The sequence below is a fragment of the Lactuca virosa genome, chromosome 5, assembly GCF_052849685.1.
Source record: "Lactuca virosa cultivar CGN04683 chromosome 5, Lactuca_virosa_CGN04683_v6, whole genome shotgun sequence".
NCBI classification, from domain to species: Eukaryota; Viridiplantae; Streptophyta; class Magnoliopsida; order Asterales; family Asteraceae; genus Lactuca; species Lactuca virosa.
Genome location: NC_136430.1, coordinates 413336770 through 413360437, shown reverse-complemented (window position 1 = coordinate 413360437; position 23668 = coordinate 413336770). Strand labels below are relative to the sequence as shown.

Sequence of the window (23668 nt, the reverse complement as noted above, 5' to 3'; positions counted from 1 at the left end):
TCAAAATAAAATAATTTTCAAGTTCAAATCCCATAAACTTCATACTTGAAGTGACATATCATTAGAACAGTTAAGATTTTTATCTTAAATAGACCATGATGTACCAAGTACATCCTAACATGTGTTTAATCACCTTTAAAAAAACTCATAAAAAATCATATTTTTTATATAATTCTTAAAAAAACAACTATATTAGTTTTTTTTTGTACCTTAAAATCTTTATATTTTTATTAATGTCTAATTTAAGGTTTTCTTACCTCAGAAAAATCCAACATATTTTCATTAAACTATTAGAAAACCTATTGGCTTTTTAGTATCTTAAAACCTATATATTTTCTGAAAATTTTTAATCTATGAAATTGTAACCAACAAACCTACCTTTAAGATCCAGTTACATAGTATTTATTATTGTTTTAGGTTTAGCGGTCGTAAAACTTTAAATTAAACAATTTCAAAAAATATATGGATTTTAACGTATTAAAAATTAATATATTGATTTTTTTTTTAAATAAAGTAAAATATATGGTTTTTTTGAAATTTACCTAAAAAATTTTAATAGATTTTCAAATGTATAGAAGTACATAATTATTGTAAATGTTTTGATTAAATGTCTCCAATATTATTTAACAATATAAACTTATGGTATTATTATTATTAATATTATTATTATTATTATTATTATTTTAATTATTATTATGAAAAGCAAATGGTTTATAAATAGTATACTTTTGGATTTTAGACTTTGTACATAATAGTTTTGGATATTGATAATTTTGGTCTATAAATAGAAAAATAAATTAAAAATGGTATCCATGTAATTTACAGAAAATTGATTTACATTTCTTTTATGTTTGAATCTTAGACTTTGGTCACAATACTTTTTTAGCTTGGCAGGTTTAGTCACTATGTACGAAATAGATTACAAAAGTTTTCCCTATAATTTACAGAAAAAATTTATATGCATTTGTTTTTATATAAATGGTACATGTGGTTAAATTGGTTACTTTTTGGTCCTTGTGTTTATAAAAATTAGAAAAATAATCATTCTCTAATAGAATAATTACAGATTATGCAACCCGCAAAAATGGACATAAGTAGACTGTTGATCGATGTCTCTAGTAAAACGAAAAGGAATCAATTTTTAGTTTAAAATAAAAACCATTTTTATCGATTGTTTATAAAGATTATTATTGCAAATAAATAAACCAAAACTATACGCAAAAATTTACAATCGTAAAATTGTTCAAATATATTTTTCATAAAATTGTTCAAATATATTTTTCATAAAATTGTGTATGAACGTGAAAATTCTACTAAAAAAATTAAGAAAAAGAAGAAAAGAGGCAGGACCGCGTAGTGATGGGCCGAACTCAAATGGTGGCAAAAATCATCATATATCTTTTACCACAAATACCTTTTTCAAAGTCAAAAAGATACTATGCGGCTACGCCTAGCATTTTTTTTTAAGTACTTTAAAAGCTACCAAATTATATATATATATATATATATATATATATATATATATATATATATATATATATATATATATATATATATATATATATGGTGAAGTTCAATAGAGAAACATAATTAACAAGGAACCAATGAACCAATCGTGAGCATCGAAAATGATAATGATCAACGGCCAAAGAAATAAATGTACAATTTTACATTGGACGCACACACACCGGATTATACCAAAAAATCTACCTCGTTACCAAAAATCTCACCTCTTTTTTTCGTTTAAAAATTTTTTTAGGCCACATTTTTTATCAAAAAAAAAATCGAATATACCGTTGTTCTCGATTTTCCGTCCTCTTTCCATAGAGATCCATGTTGATATATAAAAAACGAACTTTTTTTTCGAAAAAAAACTCAATTCATTTTGTTAGTTTTTTCAATATTTAAGTTTATTTTTATAAAAAAAATAATTATACCAAAAATATTAATTTTTTGTACTCTATTAATAAACATCAACATCGATAAAAAAAAATAAAAAAAAATAAAAAAACTCGAACAGTGTAGATTCACACTATGAATCTAAACTGTAAATATTTTAATTTTTAACATCCACAATGTGAAAAAGCTCGAACAGTTCAGATTCACATTCTCAATCTGACTTACTATTATGCACACTGTGAATCTGAGAAGGTTAACAAAAAAAAAAAAAAAAACTTGATCAGTGTAGATTCACACTGTGAATCTAAACTGTAAATATTTCAATTTTTAACATTCACAATGTGAAAAAGCTCCGATCAGTTCAGATTCACACTGTGAATCTGACTTACTATTATGCACATTGTGAATCTGAGAAGGTTCACAATATGAATCTGAACATGTTCACAGTGTGAATCTGAACTGAAATATCGTTTTTTTTACATGAATATGAATCTATGTTTAAAAAGTACAAAAAAACATGAATTTTGATACATTTTTTTAAATTTTTTCTATTAAAAAATAGACCTTAACTTTTCAACAAAGAAAATGAAGTGAGTTTTTTTCGAAAAAAAAAATTGTTTTTTATATATCAACATGGATCTCTTTGGAAAGAGGACGAAAAATCGTGAACAACGGTATACTCAGTTTTTTTTTCGATAAAAAACATAGCCTAAAAAAAATTTTAAACGAAAAAAAGGAAGTGAGTTTTTGTTATAATCCGGTGCATGTGCGTCCATTGTAAAAGTCTACAACCCTTCCTTTTGCCGTTGATCGCTTTAAATTTCGACGCTTTGGATTGGTTCTTTAGTTTCTTGATTAATAATGGTTCTCTATTGAAAATGGAACCGTAGTCATCCATTTTTGAAATAAAAAAAAATATTATTAAAATGCTAAATAAATGAAAATTTTCGAATTTCTTTTAAATATTATTTTCATCATTTAGATTATCCAAAAAAATATAAATATAAAAAAGTTACCGTTTTTTTCAAAATATACGTGAAATATTCTGATAAAATATTATAATGTAAATATTCAAATCAAAATTTTAGCATATTAGAATATTATAGTAGAATATTAAATTATAAATATTCAAACAATTCTAATAGAGTATTAAAATATTCTAATAAATCAAATAATTATATTTGAATATTTTAACATATCAAACAGTTTTAGTAGAATATAAAAATATTCTAACATTTTAAAAATTCGATTGAAATATTTATAATATAATATTCTATTAGAATATTTCACATATATTTTCGAAAAAAAAGGTAATTTTTTTTATTTTTTTTTATTTTTTTGGATAAATTAAATGATGAAAAATAATATTTAAAAAAAGAATTTTTGGATTTTTCCTTTTATTTTGTATTTTACTATTTTTTTTTTATTTTTTGATCCTTTAAGATGAATGGCTAGGATAGCATCTCATGTCTCACAAAATTAACATGGTGTCAAATGAACCAATATATATATATATATATATATATATATATATATATATATATATATATATATATATATATAAGGAAAGATATAGCATATTTCTACTGCTTTATCGTTTAGTTCTCAATTACTTTTAATAAACTAAACCCTTATAAGTTTCGTCTTTTGATTGAAATGGGTTGATGCACCGAATTTTATACTCATGGGGCTTGAGATTATGAGTTCGATCCCTTTAAACTAGCTCTAGTGGTGCCACATGTGATGAATTTTTCCCTGAAAATCCCTATGATGGTTGGGTTTACCATGTAAAGGAGCTCGAACTCAGGATGATCGTTGAAATATTATGAGTAGACTTCCGTTTAATTCATTTTCCATTTTCAAAAAATATATTGTTTAATAATTTTCAAAAAAACAAATAATTTTCAAAGAAAATTTTAAAGATAACTAACAATTCTAGCGATATTAAGTGTTTGAAAATATGCTCATTAACTTGTTCAAATTTATACCCGACAAATATTTTTAAGCCTTTTACTCTCTCTATTGCGAGACAATTTGTCACCTTCATCACTTGCGCCCGTCTCCTTTGCGTTTATTATCATCGACATCACCTTCATCACTAACGATCACCTCCTCCACCTCAATTATCGGCAAACACCTCTTCCACATTTATTTTAGGTTTTATATTTTTATCCATTTAAGAGAATGTATTTTGAATATTTTCAATTAAATATAAACAAATAAAATGAAATAGATAATTAAATAAAGTAAATTTTAGAAATAAATAATATATATAATAAACACAAAAAAAAAATCATAATAATCATTTTTTCCAAGGTTTTCTATAAAATAGTCGACAGAAAAATCCCCACACATCAATTACTTCCAAAAGAAAAAGATATGCGGGCAAAAATTAAAAAAGATATGCGGGCAAAATTAACGAGTTTAATTTTATTTTCATTCACAAGATGAATACCCAAACCCTTAGAGTTTTCGACAAACATGTTTTAAACGCAACAAAAAATGAGTTCCGGACACCATAAAATGAAATGTTTTCATTTGGAGGTGGTGCGAAGTATTTTTTTAAAATCATTTTTTTTTCTAAATTTAATGATTGTAGTTGGATTTAATTTTTCGTTTTATCTTTTTATTTATTAAAGTACTTCTTATCGTTTTACGATTTAATTACCTTTTGTTGTAATATTTTTATAATTAAATTTTATTTTTAATTTTGTGTTAATATTCTTTAAGATTTTAATTAATAAAAGTTTTATTAAAGAAAGTTGAGTTAGTTGGGAAAGATAAAAAAAAAAATGAATTCTTATATGTTGTGGGATAGATAGAAATAGAGTCATATGATATATTAAAAATATGAGGCAAATAGATTAGAAAAAATGAAAATATAAATACCTTCTAGGCTTCTACCCAAGATTGCCAAGATGAGGATCCTACGTAGGATCGTTTTTGAGTTTGCAAAATCGGGATCGAGATCCAAAGATGCCACAAAATAAAACATAAATTTAATTTATAAATTTAAAACATGAAAAATATTTCAAACATTCAAGTTTTCGATTAAAAGTTATAAAAAAAACTTCAAATATTAGTCATAAGTCACAACACAAATGATAAAGGGTAAAACACATAAAATGGTAAAAAAATAATAAAAATAATAAAAAACAAAAAAAAATAAATCAAGGGAATGTAGGATCGGATCGGATCCCGATCCTGCGATCCTACCACAAACATGATCCGTTTACTATCTGGCTCGTTTTTCATACTAATGATCGTACGATCGTACGATCCTACGATCTTGATCGCGATTTTAACAACCTTGCTTCTACTCTTATTGTTGTCATTTAATTGTGGTTTGCATAAAAAATAACTCTTGTAATATATATATATATATATATATATATATATATATATATATATATATATTAATTTGATGTTATACAAAACAGCTAAAAACTAATTAACTCACTAAAAATTGAACGACTCCCTATTTAATGTTGACTTTTGCATAAAAAATAATAATTGTAGAATACATATGATGATAATCATTATAAGTACATACTATTTTTGTCCTTGATATATTAATTGGCAATTTGGCATGAAAGTGAACTACTTACCATATTAATTATGTGTGTATTGATGATGACGAGTATAAGGTTTTAAGCATATAATAGTGCATCACAACAAAAATATATTTATTACTGGTCGGTAGACATATATACTATATTAGTTTATTAAAAAAAAGTAAAATATAAACATCTACATATTTAAAACTTTGAATTTAAGGAAAGTGAAAAATATTAAATTTATTTGAAATTAAATGCTCATTTCTCTTTTATATTTAAACAGATTATTTAAATAAATAAAAAAAAATAGCTTTTAGTTTAAGAAATTTGAAATTAAAGAAAAAGTTGTATTAATAAAATTGATATTTATTTATTATTATATTTATTACAATTATTACATTTAAGTACTACATGAAATTTAATAAAATAAAAAGTTACCATAAAATAACATATGTAAAATTTAATTTAAAATAACACAAAATAACATATGGCAAAAATAAATTGGAGTGTGACATGTGAAAAAAAAATTATTAGAGCAAATTTATAATATCAAATTGTTTAGTACTTAATATAAAATCTAAAATTGTTTAAAAAAAACTTTGTTATGATGGTTGTATAATTAAATTTCATTGTTCTAACTTTTTGTGCTTGTATGAATTAAATTTTAATGTTGTAAAACTAATTTATAAAAAAATTAAGTTTAAAAAACCAGTTTTTATAAACTTTAATTTTTTGTGCGGTCTATAGATTTTAAAAAACAAACTTTGCGGACGGTAAATGTTTACTCCACCATTTCTTCTTATATCTTTAAAAACAAACAAACAATGTTAGATATATAAACATTGTTTTATTATAAGAATAAATGTTTATTCATACAATGCTATTTTATACTTATTTTAAAGGCTAACATATATTTATTTTAATTTGGACAAAAAATTGTTATAAAACCATGGTTCTTTTTAGAACTAAAATATACAACATTTTATGTTAAAATAATATAAAATGATAATAATATAAAACATTATTGTATATTTTGATAAAATAAAATATCATTATAATAAGCATAAATTGTTAAAATAAAAATTGTTAAATAAATGAATTTTTAACATGAGCCGTGTAATGAGATAGCGACTTTCTAATAAAATAAAAAGAAAATCTTAAGAAAAATATTTATATTTTGGGTTTATTAACAATTAATTCATTACATTGTTTTTTTAACGAAAAAAATAAATAGAAACTAAATACTGACAATTGTTGTAACATCCTGATTCGTAGGTATGGAATTTCGGGGTTTTATGCTTATTATAGGATCTACTCGACGAGTTGGGAGGCCCGACTCGTCATGTAGAAACCAAGGAGGCCGCACAATTTTACAAATCTACTCGACGAGTTGCAGGGCTCAACTCGGCGAGTTGAGCTGAGTGAGAAAACTCTAATTTTTAGGGTTTGCACCCTATTTAAAGGACCTTAAGTCTTTTACCCCGCCTCCCTCATCACCTTATCACCAGAGACAAACCCTACTCAAGTTACCTTCCATCTTGAGAGTGTGTTAAGGCTAAGAGTGTGTGTTTTGGTGCATTCTTTGAAGAGTGAAGAGCTTAGAACAAGAAGGAGTCTATAGATCCGACATCCATTCAGTTGTAGCAGCCATTTGAAGGTAAAAAACCATTACCTTGATCACTTGTTTGTTATATCTCTCCAGTAGAGAGTTTATGGCCATTTCTAGCTTCTTCTTGAGTCATTGTTGGTTTAGCGCATGCTTTGAAGCTAAGACTTAAGATCTGGACACTATTAGGCCCTTTAGGCCTAAGGACTCAAGCTTTATCAAGCTTTAGATCACCACTGTGCTGGGCTGAAGTGGGTGACACGCAGCTAGCTAGAGGTCAAACTCCTGACAGTACTCTCACTGGTCCGGAAATCATTCGTGAAACTACGGAGAATATCGTACAAATTCGGGAGCGACTTAAAGCTTCCAGAGATAGAGAAAAGCTACGCTGACAAAAGAAGAAAACCTTTGGAATTCCAGGTTGGTGACCGCGTCTTGTTGAAGGTCTCACCCTGGAAGGGCATGATACGCTTCAGAAAGCGTGACAAGCTGAATCCAAGGTACATAGGACCATTCGAGATTCTTGCTAGAATCGGTCTATTAGCTTACAAACTCTGACTACCCCAAGAACCAAGTAACATACATCCTACTTTCCACGTCTCTAACTTGAAAAAGTGTTTATCCGACGAGACTCTTGTTATCCCACTCGATGAGATCGAGGTAAACGAGAATCTCAACTTCGTGGAAGAACCCGTAGAGATTTTAGACAGGGAAGTAAAGAGAACCAAACAAAGTCGTATCCCGATAGTGAAGGTTCGCTGGAATGCAAAGCGGGCACCGAAATTCACATGGGAGCGGGAGGATCAAATGCAACAGAAGTATCCACATATTTTTCCCTAGTCCTTCTGTATCTCTTTAATCCAAATTTCGGGACGAAATTCTCTCTAACGGGGGGAAAATGTAACATCCCGTTATTTTTCTATCTTGTAAAGCCAATCAATTCAATCAAAAGTCATACTTGTTCCTGTTAACTCTTAGCTATGTTAAGGGTCTGTTTGAGAGTTCTAAGCCTAGTACACTCAAGGATTGTGTGTTAGGAAGTATTAACTTGAGATCATTGAGTTGCAATTGAGCCGGAAACATCTTCACAAGGAGTTCACGGCCGCAAACTAGGGTTCACGGTCGTGAACCCATGTTGGTCGTGAACCCCTCTTCATATATAAGGTGTTCCTTCATTATTTCTTAATTTCTCACATCTTCAAGTCTAGAACTCTCAAAACTCTCTCAAGTATCATCAAGAACACTCTTCTTTCTCTTCAAAATCGTAAGTGATTCATCCCTTGTTACTTGATATCCTTCTTATTCACCAGAAACTCTTTGATTTCATCCATGAATTCAACACTTTTGGTTTAGATATTCAAATCATCATCTTTTTCACCAAGAACGCACATTTGTTCTTGGGCCGTAAACTCCTTAAAGGCTTCCAAAACGTGAGTATCTCTTCTATCATCTTGTTATACATTAGAAACACTTGATTCCAACCAAGAAACAAACACCCAAATGCACGATCTTCAAGAGTTTACGGCCGTGAACCCTTCATCCATGGCCGTGAACCCTTTATAGGAGCAAGTCTTGGCCATAAACCCTTCATGAGAACAAGTCTTGGCCGTAAACACTTCATGTGTGTGGCTGTAAACACCTCTATGGCCGTAAACACTTATAGTGTGGCCGTGAACACCCTTCCATTAATCATATGTGATTGTAACACTTCATTTCAAATGTTTCCTAGCACCTAAGGTTGTTTACCTTACATGATTAATTGTTATATACACTAATTATACACATATATGTGTCATTATATGCTTAATAGGATCCGTTTGTGCTCAAGACTTCACTTGGCACTCTTAGCCTCCTATATCGATCTTTCATTCGAATCACTCACTACAGGTGAGTTCATACCCCCGTATTTTCATAGTTTTTACTGATTTAAGGGGGGAATACAAGTCTAACACAAAGATTTTGTGTTATAAACAAATGGTTTCAAATATCTTATCAAAATGGATTTCAGTGTTCATCAAATCAAATGGTTTCAAAGATTGTGTTAAAATGTCATAAAGTTACCAAATGTATTTCAAAATGTTAAATTCTTTAAATGATTTTATAAACTTATGTTTTCCCCAAAAAAAATCATATTTGTATATATATATATATATATATATATATATATATATATATATATATATATATATATATATATATATATATATATATATATATAAGATTTAAAAGGCTTAGGACTGATATTTCACTTTGGTTCCTTTTCCTTGTTTGGATGTGGGATTATAAGTATCTGTTATTTGTCCGAATCTCATTTAAATTTTACTTATATATATTTGTATATGTATATAAATATAAAAGTTATTTCATTCAGTTCAAATACCTTTTGTAACATGTTGAGCAAGGGGTTGCATTCCAGAACAGTTAGTATCAATTCAGAAAGTACATATAAATTATAATAGGTATAATTTATGATTCATAGAACATTAATTCACGATTCAATTATACTAAAGTACACTGTTTTACAAGAACAAGGGTTTAATTCAAAACTAAACAAGAGTAAACATCTTTCATATACTAATTCAGGGGCACACTATCAATCATTCATTTCAGAATGATTGGGTTTTCATAACTATTATACATGTAACGTCTATATGCTTTTTATGAGTCATTTGATTCAGGTTGTTTAGTTCATTTAAACAACATAGTTAAAGTCCTGACATTATAACTAGAATCTTCAGTCGGGGATCGAAACAATGTGTGTATATATCTATATTGGGATTGACAACCCCGCACTCAGACTGCTAGCTACAGTCATGCATACACGCCTACGAGTGACAGTTGTTATCAACAGTTTTTGATGCCTTCAAAGCGTTGGGTCAGACCATCTAGTCTCAGTATGGTTATAATAACTCATTAAAAAGATATTAACAATACGTTAGTGTATAATTAGCTAAACATAAGTACATTTTCAAAGTACTAGTTTACAAAATACAATTTACAGTATTATATTACAGTTTACAATAACAGCTGGTGGAACCAGGCACACTCACAGTTACAAGTTTTACATAAAGGAATACAAATACAGAACATTGTTTTACAAACAGAACGGTTTTATGATATTAAAACTACTTTTCATATACAACAGAAAATATAGGATTTTCTGGAACAGTTTACATATTCAAGAAACAGAAAACATTCATTCAAACATAAATACTTATGCACTCACTCAACTTTATGTTGATACTCTCTTTTCAAATTACTTGTATTCTCAGGGAATCAGTAGACAGGTACTCCCCGAGCTTTTGAGAAGATGGAGTTATTTTGAGTCATGTCTTCTTCTTTTGTATAACTATTTTGGTTTCAATATACAATGATTGAACACATGTAAATACTTATACTTTTTAAATACAATGGTTGTTTGTACTTTGATTACTATGATGCATGTGTTGTGATACTACAAATGAAGTCATCCACCCCCGAACGTTTCCGCCGTCTGGTTTGGGGGTGTGACACTTTGTCCAATCTTCATGCCTTAAACCCCTTGTTGAGCCTTGTTTTGGAAAAGTTAGCCCTAAATGTCGTGCATGGAAGTAAAGCTTTCAGCTTTACGTGGTATCTCAGCCCTAGAAGGCTAGATCTAGAGTTTGGGGCCTTAGTCTCGCTTAAAAGCCTCTAAATGAGAGAAAGGGCTGAAGGAACTCGACGAGTTGGTTAGGGTTTTCCCCGATATTCTGTACAATGTGCAAACTCGACGAGTTGGTGAGACAACTCGGCGAGTTGAATCGAATTTTCCCGATTTTCTAAGAACAGAAGGAACTCGACGAGTAGCATAGTTGCACTCGACGAGTTGAGTCAACATGGACTGTTGACTTGAGTGTTGACTTCCGTTGCCTTTTTACGGTTTGGTCAAATTGTGTACTTTGGAGACCATGGAGGGGTAAAATGGTCTTTCACCCTTTCTGAGAATTAGTAAAGGAGTTAGCATAACATCTTTGGGAGTTGTTAATGCAAATTGTTAATTAGAGATGATTGTGATATATGTAGTCGGAGTCTAGACTGACAGTTTGAGTATGAGACATACTTGCTTTACTTACGAGGTGAGTCTTCTCACTATACGTACCTGAGTGGCATTTACTGTGCGACCGAAGGGTCTTATTTGAGTACTGACCGGAGGGTCTTATGTGCTTATATTGAGATATGTTATATTATGCATTTTGTCGTTGTGATTTATGTTGTGTATTATTCTGTGATTTTATTGAGATATGACCAGAGGGTCCAAACCGAGTCTTGAGACCGGAGGGTCTTCACTGAGATACATGACTGGAGGGTACAACCGAGCTGTGAGACCGGAGGGTCTTCACTGAGACACATGACCGGAGGGTCCTTATCGAGATATAGCAATGGGAGACTAATTATTTGCGTGTGGTATTTTGGGGAACTCACTAAGTTGTGTGCTTACAGTGTTGTGTGAAATGTGTTTCAGGTACTTCTCAGGATCGTGGGAAGGCGTTGGCATGATTGTACACACCAACTTATTGTTTTATGTTTTGAGGATTCTGGGATATGTGACAAACAATTTGTGGTTGTGTTTTGAAACAATTATAATTTGAGTACGAGATGTTTAAACTGTGTTTTTTGTGGGTTTAAAAATGAAAATTTTATTTGAAAATTTGGAGAGTGTTACAATTGTTTAAAAAAAAAGACAAGGAAATCAGCAATATTGCTTACACATTTGAGAATTTAGTAAGCAGTTTTTATTTTTATTTGGTAATTATTAGAAAAATCCAAATATTGTTGGCTTATTAACAACAAAAACATAATTTTTTTAAAATAAAAAATGTAGATTTACAATCTTACTCTAAATAATGTCCTATGTCAAAAAAGATAGATAACTTCATTGTACTAAAATATATAAGATTGTGGTATGATAACACCTTCTATCAGACAAAATAGAATACAATAACATTACGATAGGATGTATTTTATGTCACAAAAAAATGCATTTAACAATAATAAAACAATATTGTTCGTTAAACCGATAGAATATACAATAAAATTACATCAAGATAATACTCTAATATAACACTCTTTGTCATCTCTACCAGTGAGAGTTGTAGAGACCCAAAAAAAATTGGATAGGGGCAAAAGATTTCATAGGTTAAGACTATCTCCAACCCACTTCCATTTTTCCCTAAAAAATGAAGTAAAAAATATGGTAAATAGTGTTTCATTTCCAACCTTACTCTATTTTTTATCCAATTTTTACCCCTTAAAAGTATATTCCATTCTTTTAACTTATATAAATTGTCAAACACACCCCTTCCATTAATTTGGTTTTAACAAATATATAATCTATATTTTTTTCATTACAATAATATTAAATAAACAAGATTATATTTATAACACTTAATTATAAGCTTTTGTAAAATACGTTTGTGTTTTAAAATTTCAATATATATTTAAATTTTAATATGAATTTGATAAACAAAAACAAACTTTATATTTATAATTAATTAATATAATTTAATATATAACACAATATTATAAGTATTAAATATTACATTTAAATTATAATTAGTAGATAAAAAACCGGAAATATATAAATAGGTAAAAAAAATAGACTAAAATCGATAATTCAAAGTTCATCCACATTTTAAGGGAAATGAATAGTATAATGGTGTTATACTATTCATTTCATCCAAAATGGGGGAATAAATGGGATCAGGTTGGAGAGGAATAAGGATAGAACTAGGGGAAATAATGAAAAATTGGAGTTGGTTGGAGATGCTCTAAGTGGTTTTTCATATACAATTTGGATCAACTTGGTTTTGACATATTGTTTTGCCAATTGTAGAAATAATTTATATCATTCAAATATTTGGTCTTTATACTTATAAAAAGTAAAAAACAACTCCAAGATAAATTAAGATAGATGCAATGCACAGATACAAATCAAAATGAAAATGAAAATATGTTTGTTATATAAGAGGTGATGTAACATTTGCAGTTCTAAATCCCGCGTAGCCACTACAAGTGAAACAAAGTTAAAAGTGAACAAGTGGTGTTTTTATAGTAGTTTATAAAAAAGGAGGTGTGAAATCCTCATACCCCACATCCGAAAAAAAGTTATTAGCATCTCTTATATAAGGGATAATGACTTGATAGGGTAAGATACTTTTTGAAATGTACACATTTACTCCTTATTCTTTTTTTTGTAAAATAAACCCTTATACTTTATTAATATGTACACATTAGGTCCTTTTCACCGGATTCTACAAGTTTTGCTGACGTAGAAGGGTTTATCTTACAAAAAAAAAGAATAAGGACTAAATGTGTACATTTCAAAAAGTATCTTACCCTATCAAGTCATTTTCCCTTTCTTTTATTTTGTTGAAATGAAATACTCAGGTGGCATCCACATATCCACAACGAGATTTTTCCAACTTTTATTCATCATGAAAAAGAGGGAGAACCCCGATCTCCGGCGACTCCTTTGTGTGTTCCTACACATCACTGGTAGCAAGGAGGAATGATGGAAAAAACAACAAGGTCGAAGGGGGAGGCAGAAGGAAGTAGAGACGGTAGTTGGCGGCGAGGAGCTGCTTTGGTAGCCCCCTCGTCGATTCTTTCTTCTTTTTCTGGCAACATATCTCAAAGATGGAGGCAAAGAGAGACAGATCGGAGAAACACAACAGGTAAAGGGTGTTTGGCTGTTGATGTTCGACCGGAAGGAAGAGAGACGAGAAAGAGAAGGGTCGCCGCCCTTTTCTTGTTGCTGGAGGATCACTCACCTCCGGTGACTAAGCTAATTAATTGCTATTTAGTGCCACTTGTGCTTCCACATCAGTAAAAGCTATAGAATCCGGTGAAAATGACATAATGTGTACATATTAATAAAGTATAAGGGTTTATTTTACAAAAAAAGAATAAGGAATAAATGTGTACAATTCAAAAAATATCTTACTCTATCAAGTCATTTTCCCTAAAAGAAAATTCGTATATGACCGGTATACCGGGTATAGCCGGTCACAAGGATTGCATTGTTACAAAAAATAAAGTATAAGGGTTTATTTTACAAAAAAAGGAATAAGGACTAAATGTGTACATTTCAAAAAGTATCTTACCCTATCAAGTCATTATCCCCTTATATAATCAAGAGAAGTGCCACTATTCAACTTTACCACTTGAAACCAAGAATTATACAAACTAAATCAAGAGAAGTACCACTATTCAACTTCACCACTTGAAACCAAGATTTATACTGTTTGGACATATATGTTAGAGAGAAAAATGGAAGTCTTTGTTATTAAAATAAATTTTTAACACTAATTATTTTTATTTTGTGGGGCAGGTGCCTGTATTGCCCCAATGTGAGTATTATTTTAATTATCTTACGATTTTTATCGTCTAACATATAATATTGCATCATTATAATCGACTAACATTTTTTTTTAAATAATGTATTATCTTAGTGTAATGTTATTATATTCTCTTAGTCTTACGGACGGTGCTAACTTGTTGTAATCTTATATATTATATATGTTTGACATATGATATTCTTGCGAATATAATTATCTTTTTTATCGTTTTCTGATCAAAGTTTTAATCTCATCAGTAAGACAAAGGTCATGTTCGGCAAAAATAGTTGGTAGCGGGTAGGTTCTAGCTGATAGCGTTTTGTTAAACGCTACATGAAATACCATTTGGATTTCGAGCGTTTTATTTAAATTAAACACTAAAAGTTTATAGTGTCAAACAAAGTTTTCTGTTTAAAACGAAACATTTTGTCAAACGCTAGAAGCTTTCAAACGCTTCGTACCGAGCACGCCCAAAACTCTCTGTCAGACAAACATAATACAAATAACATAGCAGTAACATAACATTCTTTGTCAGACAAAAAAATACATTAAGATTGTAGTACGATTAAGATCTATCATTTTTGTTAAAAAAAAGTCATATTTTACGATAAAGATCTTTGTCCTTTTTGTTAAAAAAATCATGATTTTATCGTTATTAAACCCAAAATATAGTAGGGAAACTTCTTTGATTAAAAACAAAAATTAATAACTAAAATCTCAAATATGTAAATGATTGTCGGTTTTTTGTCATTATTTGTAAACAAGTGTCAATATTTTGTCATTTCTTTAAACAATTGCCGATATTTTATTATTTTCTGTTCAAAAATATAAAACAATGGCTTAATCATTAATAGACCCAAAATATAAAGATTTTTATGAAAATTTCTCTAAATTAAAACATAGTTATATATTTTGTCTAAGATATCATTTTCATCACATAATTTAAGGAGAAAAAAATGAAAACATGGTTTTATAGACAATCATTCTAAGATTTTTTTGTAATTACAGTGTTAGATTGATACCATTTGCACAATCACATATTTAAATCGAAGCTTTGTCACACAAGTTATGAAATTAACATGGCCTACAACCAAAACCTTATAATAAATGTGATACTTCGTGATTTCATCCCTATTCTCATAAATGAATAGTTTTAATCTTCTTTTTCCAAGTGTCACTCTAATACAATTCCTCATTAATATTATGTCATGTGTCATGTAGATATATTAGGCAACCTATTTCAAAATTCAAATTTATATTTTCTAATTATATGTTAAATTTGAAATTATAATAACATTAAAAATTTGATATATCTTTTAATTAATAATTTATTTAAAATAATTGATTAATAATTATAATTTTTTATTATCAAATTTTAATTAATTTTATAACTCATGGTTCCCACGGGCCGCGAGTTATAAACTGGTTAAAGAATAAATAGTTGATCATTTTTCGTCATGAAAAAAATATTGATAACGTCTCACTTTGGTTTGCAGCTTTTGCCTCAAAAATGACGTAATCATTAAACTTGAAAAAAGTCGACGTTAATTGCGGCGGGAATCAAGTTTTTTGCTTCAAACATAATCATTTTCTTATAATAAATAAAATAAAGAGTAACTTACAGTTTTAGTCCCTGTGTTATATATCTTTCTATATGTTTGGTCTTAGCTTTGAAATTACATCATTGATTCTCATGGTTGGCAAATCCATCGGATATAGTCCTCAAGGCAGTTACTCCCAAGATTCTAAATAAGGCTAGGCGGTAATTTGACGGCAATAAGGCAATGTCAAATCTCAAACATTTACGATTTGTGGCGAGCCACGTTATTTGTAAGATGTGGCTTAAGGATGCAACTATTTTTATAATAATTAAGATATATATATATATATATATATATATATATATATATATATATATATATATAAAGGTTAGATTAAATTGAGAACACTTTTTTATGTGAGAACATAAGGACTAATTTTAGCCATTAGATTTGTTGTATTTAAGGGTGAAGATTAAGTATTCATAATTTATATGTATTCTAATGTGTTTTGTTAATAAAGGTAATATTCAACAGTGATTTTAGCTCTTTAATGAGATATATGTAACATCCGATATTCATAAAAAAGGTAATACTATCAAATTACCAACTGTTCCCGGTAAACCCTCGCGGAAATATCTACCCAAATCGTTCCCATTTGGGTGAATCGATCTTCACAGAATCTTCAAAAAAATTGCCAAGATATTAGGTTAATCGTTTTATCTTATAAAATTCAAGCGATATGAGGTGGACGAGAGCACAGAGCTTGAGAAAAAGTCCAAGAATGATGGAAGCGGGTTTTCAATCAAAGTTTACTAATACGGCTAACAATGCTATCAATCTTGAAGAAGAAGAAGTCTTGTACATTGAATCAGGTAAGATAAAGATTAAATTTTTGGTTTTTGATCTACGATCGGAATTAGGGCTTTTGTTTTAGGGTTTTATGAGGAATTAGGATGTTTTGGTTGTTTGTCGGTAAATTCGAAGTTTTTTGTGTAACAAGTAGTTGGTACTGAATGTATTTTGTGTTGTTAAAGTATGTTTACTTTTATGGAAATTTTATGTTGCTGTTTTGTGATATGATCTAAGGTTCTGTTTTGTTTGAATGCGTATTTAAATGTGAGTCAAGAGTATGTGATAGAGTGTTTGATTAATATGTGAACGTTAGTGTGATTTAAGTTTGAAAAAAAGAGTACATAAAACCTTAAATGGTATATGTTTACTCTAAATTGCTTCCAATTTATAAATTATGTTACATGATTAAGATTGAAATATGTATTCCTGTTAGGCGCATAACTCTGTATTGGAAAATAAAAATTGTAATAATATAGATGCGTTTATGTAATTGTTATGTAGGAGTTAGTAATCTGTGTTGTTTAATGATGGTAATACTCAATTTGCGGAGTTATGTTGATGCTTTAATGAATGTGTATTCATGGTCGAATGTGTGTAATCATGCATAAAAATTCAACATTAAATCAATGTAGGAGCGTATGGTATTACTTCTAGGGCCATAGTTTGATATTGTAAATTAATAAGTTAAGCAATGTATATGCGTGTATGAATGGGTGAAGGAGTAGTGGTGAATATGATATTTTTTGTTTTTTTCTGGTGACTTAATGAATGTGGAAGTGAATGAGAAATCTGTAATGAATGTGTATTCATTTGTGAATATGTGAATTAGTGATTGTCTAGTTTGTTATGATTACATGAATTCATGGATAAATTGGGTGTATACAAATTGTATTGATTAATTTGTTATGAATGTGTATTCATTTCTGAATATTTTTGTAAGTTAATGTTTATTCTGTTATGATTACAATAATTCATGGATAAATCTGTTCATAAAATTTGTAAAATGTAAGAATGATTAAGTGATTTTCTAGTGTGTTATGATTACATGAATTCATGGATAAATTGGGTGTATACAAATTGTATTGATTATTTTGTTATGAATGTGTATTCATTTCTGAATATGTGAGTAAGTAAATGTTTATTCTGTTATGATTAAAATAATTCATGGATAAATATGTTCATAAAATTTGGAAAATGTAAGAATGATTATTTTGATAACAATATACAGGGTCATCTAGCGTACGTGTAGTTGAAGGAAAGAATTCTATGATGAATGCAGGGAAGAAAGCGGTAGCTAGTAGGGGATGAAAACTAGAATTACCCAAAAAGAAAAACAATGTAAAGTCATATAAGAATGACACAAGTGATGATGATTTTGTTGAGAGGAAAAATAAGATGGATTATGAAAAGAATGAAAAGAAAATGAAAAGGAAAAGAGTTGACAAGAGTGTTAAGGATAAAAAGGTTAAGGTGAAAGGGAAAAAAGTAATTAGATCTCAAGAAAAATGTAAATAAGGGAAGGTAGGAACTGAATTTCAAAGGTTGAGTACTCGTATGTCTCCGAATTCATTGTATCTAGCCATTAAAAGTTTGTCAAAAAATCAGAGAGAAATGGTACGCAATATGGGTTTTGGATCTTTTCTGGGAATGAAGATTGACACACTACCTGGAAAGATGACATATTTTGTTGTCGATAGCTTCTCAACAAGTTCTTGCTCCATAAGGGTTAAAAATGGTGAAGTGGCCATAACAAACGAGACAGTGGAAGCTATGTTTGGACTTCCGTATAAGGGTTTGGATTTTAACACACTAGATGAATGTGATGAGAATGATCCTTTGCTTGAAGCTTGGAAAGGACAATATGGGAAGGGAAATTATTATAATGGGAACTATTTGAAAAATATAAGGAAAACAAATGTTGCGGATGAGATGTTTAAGCTGAATTTTTTGACGTTATTCATTAACACTTTTGCTGAAACAGAGACAATGGGGTCTTGTAGAATTAATTTTATTGAGAAGTTAATTCAATGATAAGATGTGTCAAGGATTAACCGGTGTGAGTACATAGTAAACTGTTTAGAAAAAAGCAAGAATAAATGGAGGCCAAACGACAAAAACTGCTACTTCAAAGGACCTGTTGCGTTACTAATGGTATGATATTCAACATTAATTTAATCTGTCAAATTCTGTTATCATTAAAATTTAATTTTAATGGAAAAATTATTGAATATAATTGTGCAGATGGCGTATGCAGACAGAGTGATATGTGAAGATGTAAATTTGCAAAGGCTTAGGCCCTTCATCACAGAAATTGATTCAGAGCACCTAAGAGTTTTAGAAGAATATGAAGTAAGCAGGGGTGTATTTGGAAATCTAAGTTTAAGGGAAAATATGGATGGTGTGTTTTATGATGAGATGATGAATCAAGATCATTTAAAAGATAGATCAGTTGAGGTAAATAGATTTTATAATAAATATAATAATAATAGTATTTATTTTATGTTAATGATTGTTAATTGTATAGTATTAAAAAATATTAGAGTGTTAAAATAACATTTCATTGATTTATTATTGTAGGAGAGTTGTGGGATTATTGAAAGTATGGTAGGAAGGTTGGTTGAGCAGAAAAAGGTTGTAGAGGCAAGTAGTTTGATGTGTATGGAAATGCATCCGAATAATGATAAGATTAAGGCAGTGATTAAGAAGGTTGTTGACATGTTTAATGGGACAACACTAAAAGCTTTAATTGCTGATGGGCATGAAGATAGAATGGAGGTTGATGGTACGAGTGTGAATGCAACAGAAGGAGAAAAATCAGCTGAGGATATGAACCTAATGATTACCAATTTGACCAACAAGATGGGGAAGGATTTACTTAGTGGACCAAAAGTTTATTCTGATTCAAATGTGGATGCTTCAGATCAGGGAATGGAAGGAATGTCCCCAACAATTGTGAAGCCAACTGGTATGTGCAATGATAAGGTTCTGTTTGAGCATCAGGGTGGTTCACATCAACAGAATATAGGAATGAAAGTTGTAATGTACAATGGGAATTCTAGTTTTGATTCTCCTTGTATATTAACACCTGGTTGGATAAAGCAAGCTGATGAAATAGAAAGAAACAGCTCTAAAAATAGTATTATGTTTAATAATGATTGTGCATCGTTTGAAGCTAGACTGAATGAATGTGCAGATGAGATGAAAACTTCGAAACATAATGAAGGTAAAGATGATGCAATTGTTGAACAGGATTGTCCTAAAAGGACAAAGAGAAATGTTGAAGATGTAGTAGGGATTAAAATGAGAGAAAAAGAGAAATGAAGAATGGACCTACATTGAAGTCACCTTTTATACAAAGAGTTGTGAACTTGAAAGATTTAGTTGAGCAAAAAGAAATTCTGGTTGCACAAGCTATTATTGGATTAGGAATGGATAAAAGGTGTATTTGAATACGTTTTTATTTGTTTTTTTTATGATTAATGTTGTGTAAAATATATGATGTATACAACCGTGACAAATGCAGGGAGCTCGTATGGGAATCAAAAGAAGGGTTTGGAATGCATCTAGAATATGCCAGAACTATTGCAGCAAAAGTGAATATTCATTCAAATGTAATAGACTGTTGGAGTGTTCTACTAAACAAATTGGAAGAGAGTAAGACAGAGTCGTCATATTCTGGACTTTTTTTTACAACAGGCACACTGGTATGGTTTATTTTATAAAATATAATAACAGTTTTTTAAAAATTTTATGTTACTTATTGTGTTGTTTAAATGTAATGTCCAGCGTGAATCAATGTATGATGAAATGGTGAACGAAGATGTAAGATACAAGGAGTTTGAAGTTATGGTCTCCTCATCAATTGAAGATCTTACAACTGATTCCGAGCTAAAAAACGTCGATTTGGTAATAAAAATATTTTTATTAACATGTTTAATATTACATTTATTTGTTTTTGTTATTAAATGTTATATTTTGATTAAAATGTTGTAGGTTTTCTTCCCCATTGTTGATGGGAATTACTACCTGATATGTTTTAACCTTAAAAGTTTTTCAATTTTGATAATTGATCAAAGGAGATTGGTGGGAACAGTTGAGTCCGTCTATGGGAACATACCCCGTGTGCTGGTAAGTATGAAAATAAGATCATTAATGTTAATATATGTTTGTGATTATGTAAATGGTTAATACAATTTGTGTTACATAATTAATGAGTGTCATTAACGATATGGTAACAACAAAAAAATTTCTGCCGTTTTCTAAATGATGTATGTAAGAAGAAGGTGAAGACTCTGATGACAAGGAATGTGGTGGTGTTGAAAATGAAGTATCAAGCATACAACCGTTCAAATGATGGTGGAATCTACCTTATGCGACATATGGAGAGTTATATGGGGGATCAAACATCAAAGTGGGATTGTGGGCTAGCTGTGGATTTAAAAACACAAGATATGTATTTACAGAAGTTAAGGTACAAGTATTTGGTGAGGTTGCTTTTGTCTGATCATAATATTTTGAAGTGTGAATTTGAAAAGGAGTATGCAAAATTTGTTAAGACGGATAAGGCGACAAGGAAGAAAATCGTTCAAGGGAATCTAAAAGTAGTCTTTGATGAAGCAATTGGTTAAAAGCTGATGGGGAAGGTATTTGTTTTTTTGGGTTTGGTTTGATGATTGGTATTTTTGACAATCAATTTTTTTGGTGGGATGGTAGCATTTGGACTAGGGGTAATGTAGTATGGATATGTTTTAGTTATGTGTCTCTCAAGTGTTGACTGTTTGATGATTGGTATTTTTTACAAACAACTTTTTTTATGTATGGATTATTTTGTTGACTGTTTGATGTTTGTGGTTTGAACCTATGTTATTACTATATTTTTGTGGTTTGAACCTGTATTATTACTATTCAGTTGAATGTTAAAGTTAAGTTGATTTACAACAATAAAATTGTGTAGAATACGTACTTTAATGGACTTGTCATGCCATGTATGATGAATATTGTATGATCCAAATCGTTAAATTCACTTTTGAATATGTAATTGTGTTACCAATTCTTAAGTAGAAGAACCAAATTATTATAAATTAGCAATTAGCAATTTATGTACATGTTTGTTGACACTTATTTGACAATTTGGAGTTCAAGTAGGAAAATATATTTATTTTTAACAATTTAATGTAGATATATATACATTCAATGTGTACAAGTTTCTTTTGAAAACACAATAAACGTATGTACATTCATTGTTGAGAAGTTCTATTTGATAAGGTATGTAATATGGTAAATGAATGTCAATGTGAGTGTACTCTTTTGAAGGGGTGTTGAAAAAGTTTTCATCTTTTTTTGTATGCAACAAAGCATGTTTTGAGTAAGAAAAAGGAGTCATCGTATATTGAATGTACCGTAAAAGTATGAATGCTAATATCATTCAATGATGAATAAATTTATACATCGAAATTTAATATAAAAATGAGATAACAATAACATCTATTGAGAAATGGAAAACAATAAAAAAAACAATCAAAATTTTTAATAGCATTAAAAGATGTCTTTAAGATCAAAATGACAAATCTAAAACAAGCAGATGTAAACAAAACAATTTAAGTATTAAACATGCATGCACAAAAAAAAATGGAAATTTAAACCAATGCTAAATATAATTAATTCTTCTTTTCGGGTCGTTTTTTGAAAATGTTGTTCTTTTCATCTTCTTTCCTTACAGGACACTTTCGCCAATCATGATCGTTGCCCTTGCGACAATAACTACATCTGGAACCCTTTGATTATTCTGTTGCAACCTCTCTCGAATTTTTCATTCTTTTTTTAGTACCACTTCCTTTGTTGCGGATTTCTCCTGGATTGTGAATATCCACATTAGTGGGAATGGTAACACCAAGTGTTTTTTCGAAATCTTTATTCTTGTTTCCTTTATCATGAGTTGTGAAATCGGAAAGGAACTTTGCTTCAAGCTGCTTTATTTCTTCCAAGTGTTCTGTCAATTTGGTGTGATTTTTGCTGAGAGAAGATACACAATTGTCAACAGTAGAAAATATATCAAGTGCAACTCTTTGGGTATTCTCGTCAGAATCAGCATAACGAAAACACTTTTTCAATAGTTCTGTAGGGATGATGTCCTTCAGCCAGCGTCTCAGTAAATATTTGGAAGGAATCTCTTTGATGTTATATGACTTCATTACAGTAAAAATGTGGCGACACAAAAAACCAAATTGCTCAAACTTCATACAAGGACATGTAAATGTTTGTGCAGACTTATTGTGTGTAACCTGTATTGAATAAAGTGAAGAAGACTTAGAAAAGAAAAATATATCAATCTTAAAAGATTAAGAGTACAAGTTTCAAGAGCGATTACCTTGTAAGTAGACTCACGTATAGGTATATCCCATTGATCATCATTTTCAACTTCTGGATCAATATGAGAACCATTTGAATTAGAAGGAATGTAATGAATAAATTCCTTGACAAGACACTCATCAACATCATCAAATGTGCTGATACAATGTAATGTCCGTGTTTCTAGGCTAGACATTAATATTGATGTGATAGTCTAGGTTAACCTTTGTAACTCATTTTGAAGAAATGAAAAGGAATTATGTGAATATTATGTGAATTATGTGTTTTATGCTTAATTATTAGGATTTAATTAATTAAGAATAAAAATAAGCGTCGAAAATAAATATTAGATAAAGCCGACATCTATTACGAAAGGTGTAGTGGTCGTGACAAGGATTACAGATATATAAAGAATACCTAAATCCGAGTTATAACGAAGAAGTTATGACTTGTCGAAGTTTCGCGACAAAACCGGCACGGTACCGAATGTCGTAAAAAGTAAGTTTT

At 29.5% G+C, this 23668-nt stretch overlaps 1 protein-coding gene across 1 annotated transcript; it reads right to left on the bottom strand.

The window, feature by feature from the left end:
* Window positions 1-22593: 22593 nt before the first annotated feature.
* LOC145113988 (protein FAR1-RELATED SEQUENCE 1-like) lies at window positions 22594-23357 on the bottom strand. The gene is made up of 2 exons (XM_079050014.1): window positions 23181-23357; window positions 22594-23094 (listed from the first exon to the last, which is right to left on the bottom strand). The coding sequence occupies exons 1-2, from the start codon at window positions 23355-23357 to the stop codon at window positions 22594-22596; spliced, it is 678 nt and encodes a 225-aa protein (XP_078906140.1).
* Window positions 23358-23668: the final 311 nt, after the last annotated feature.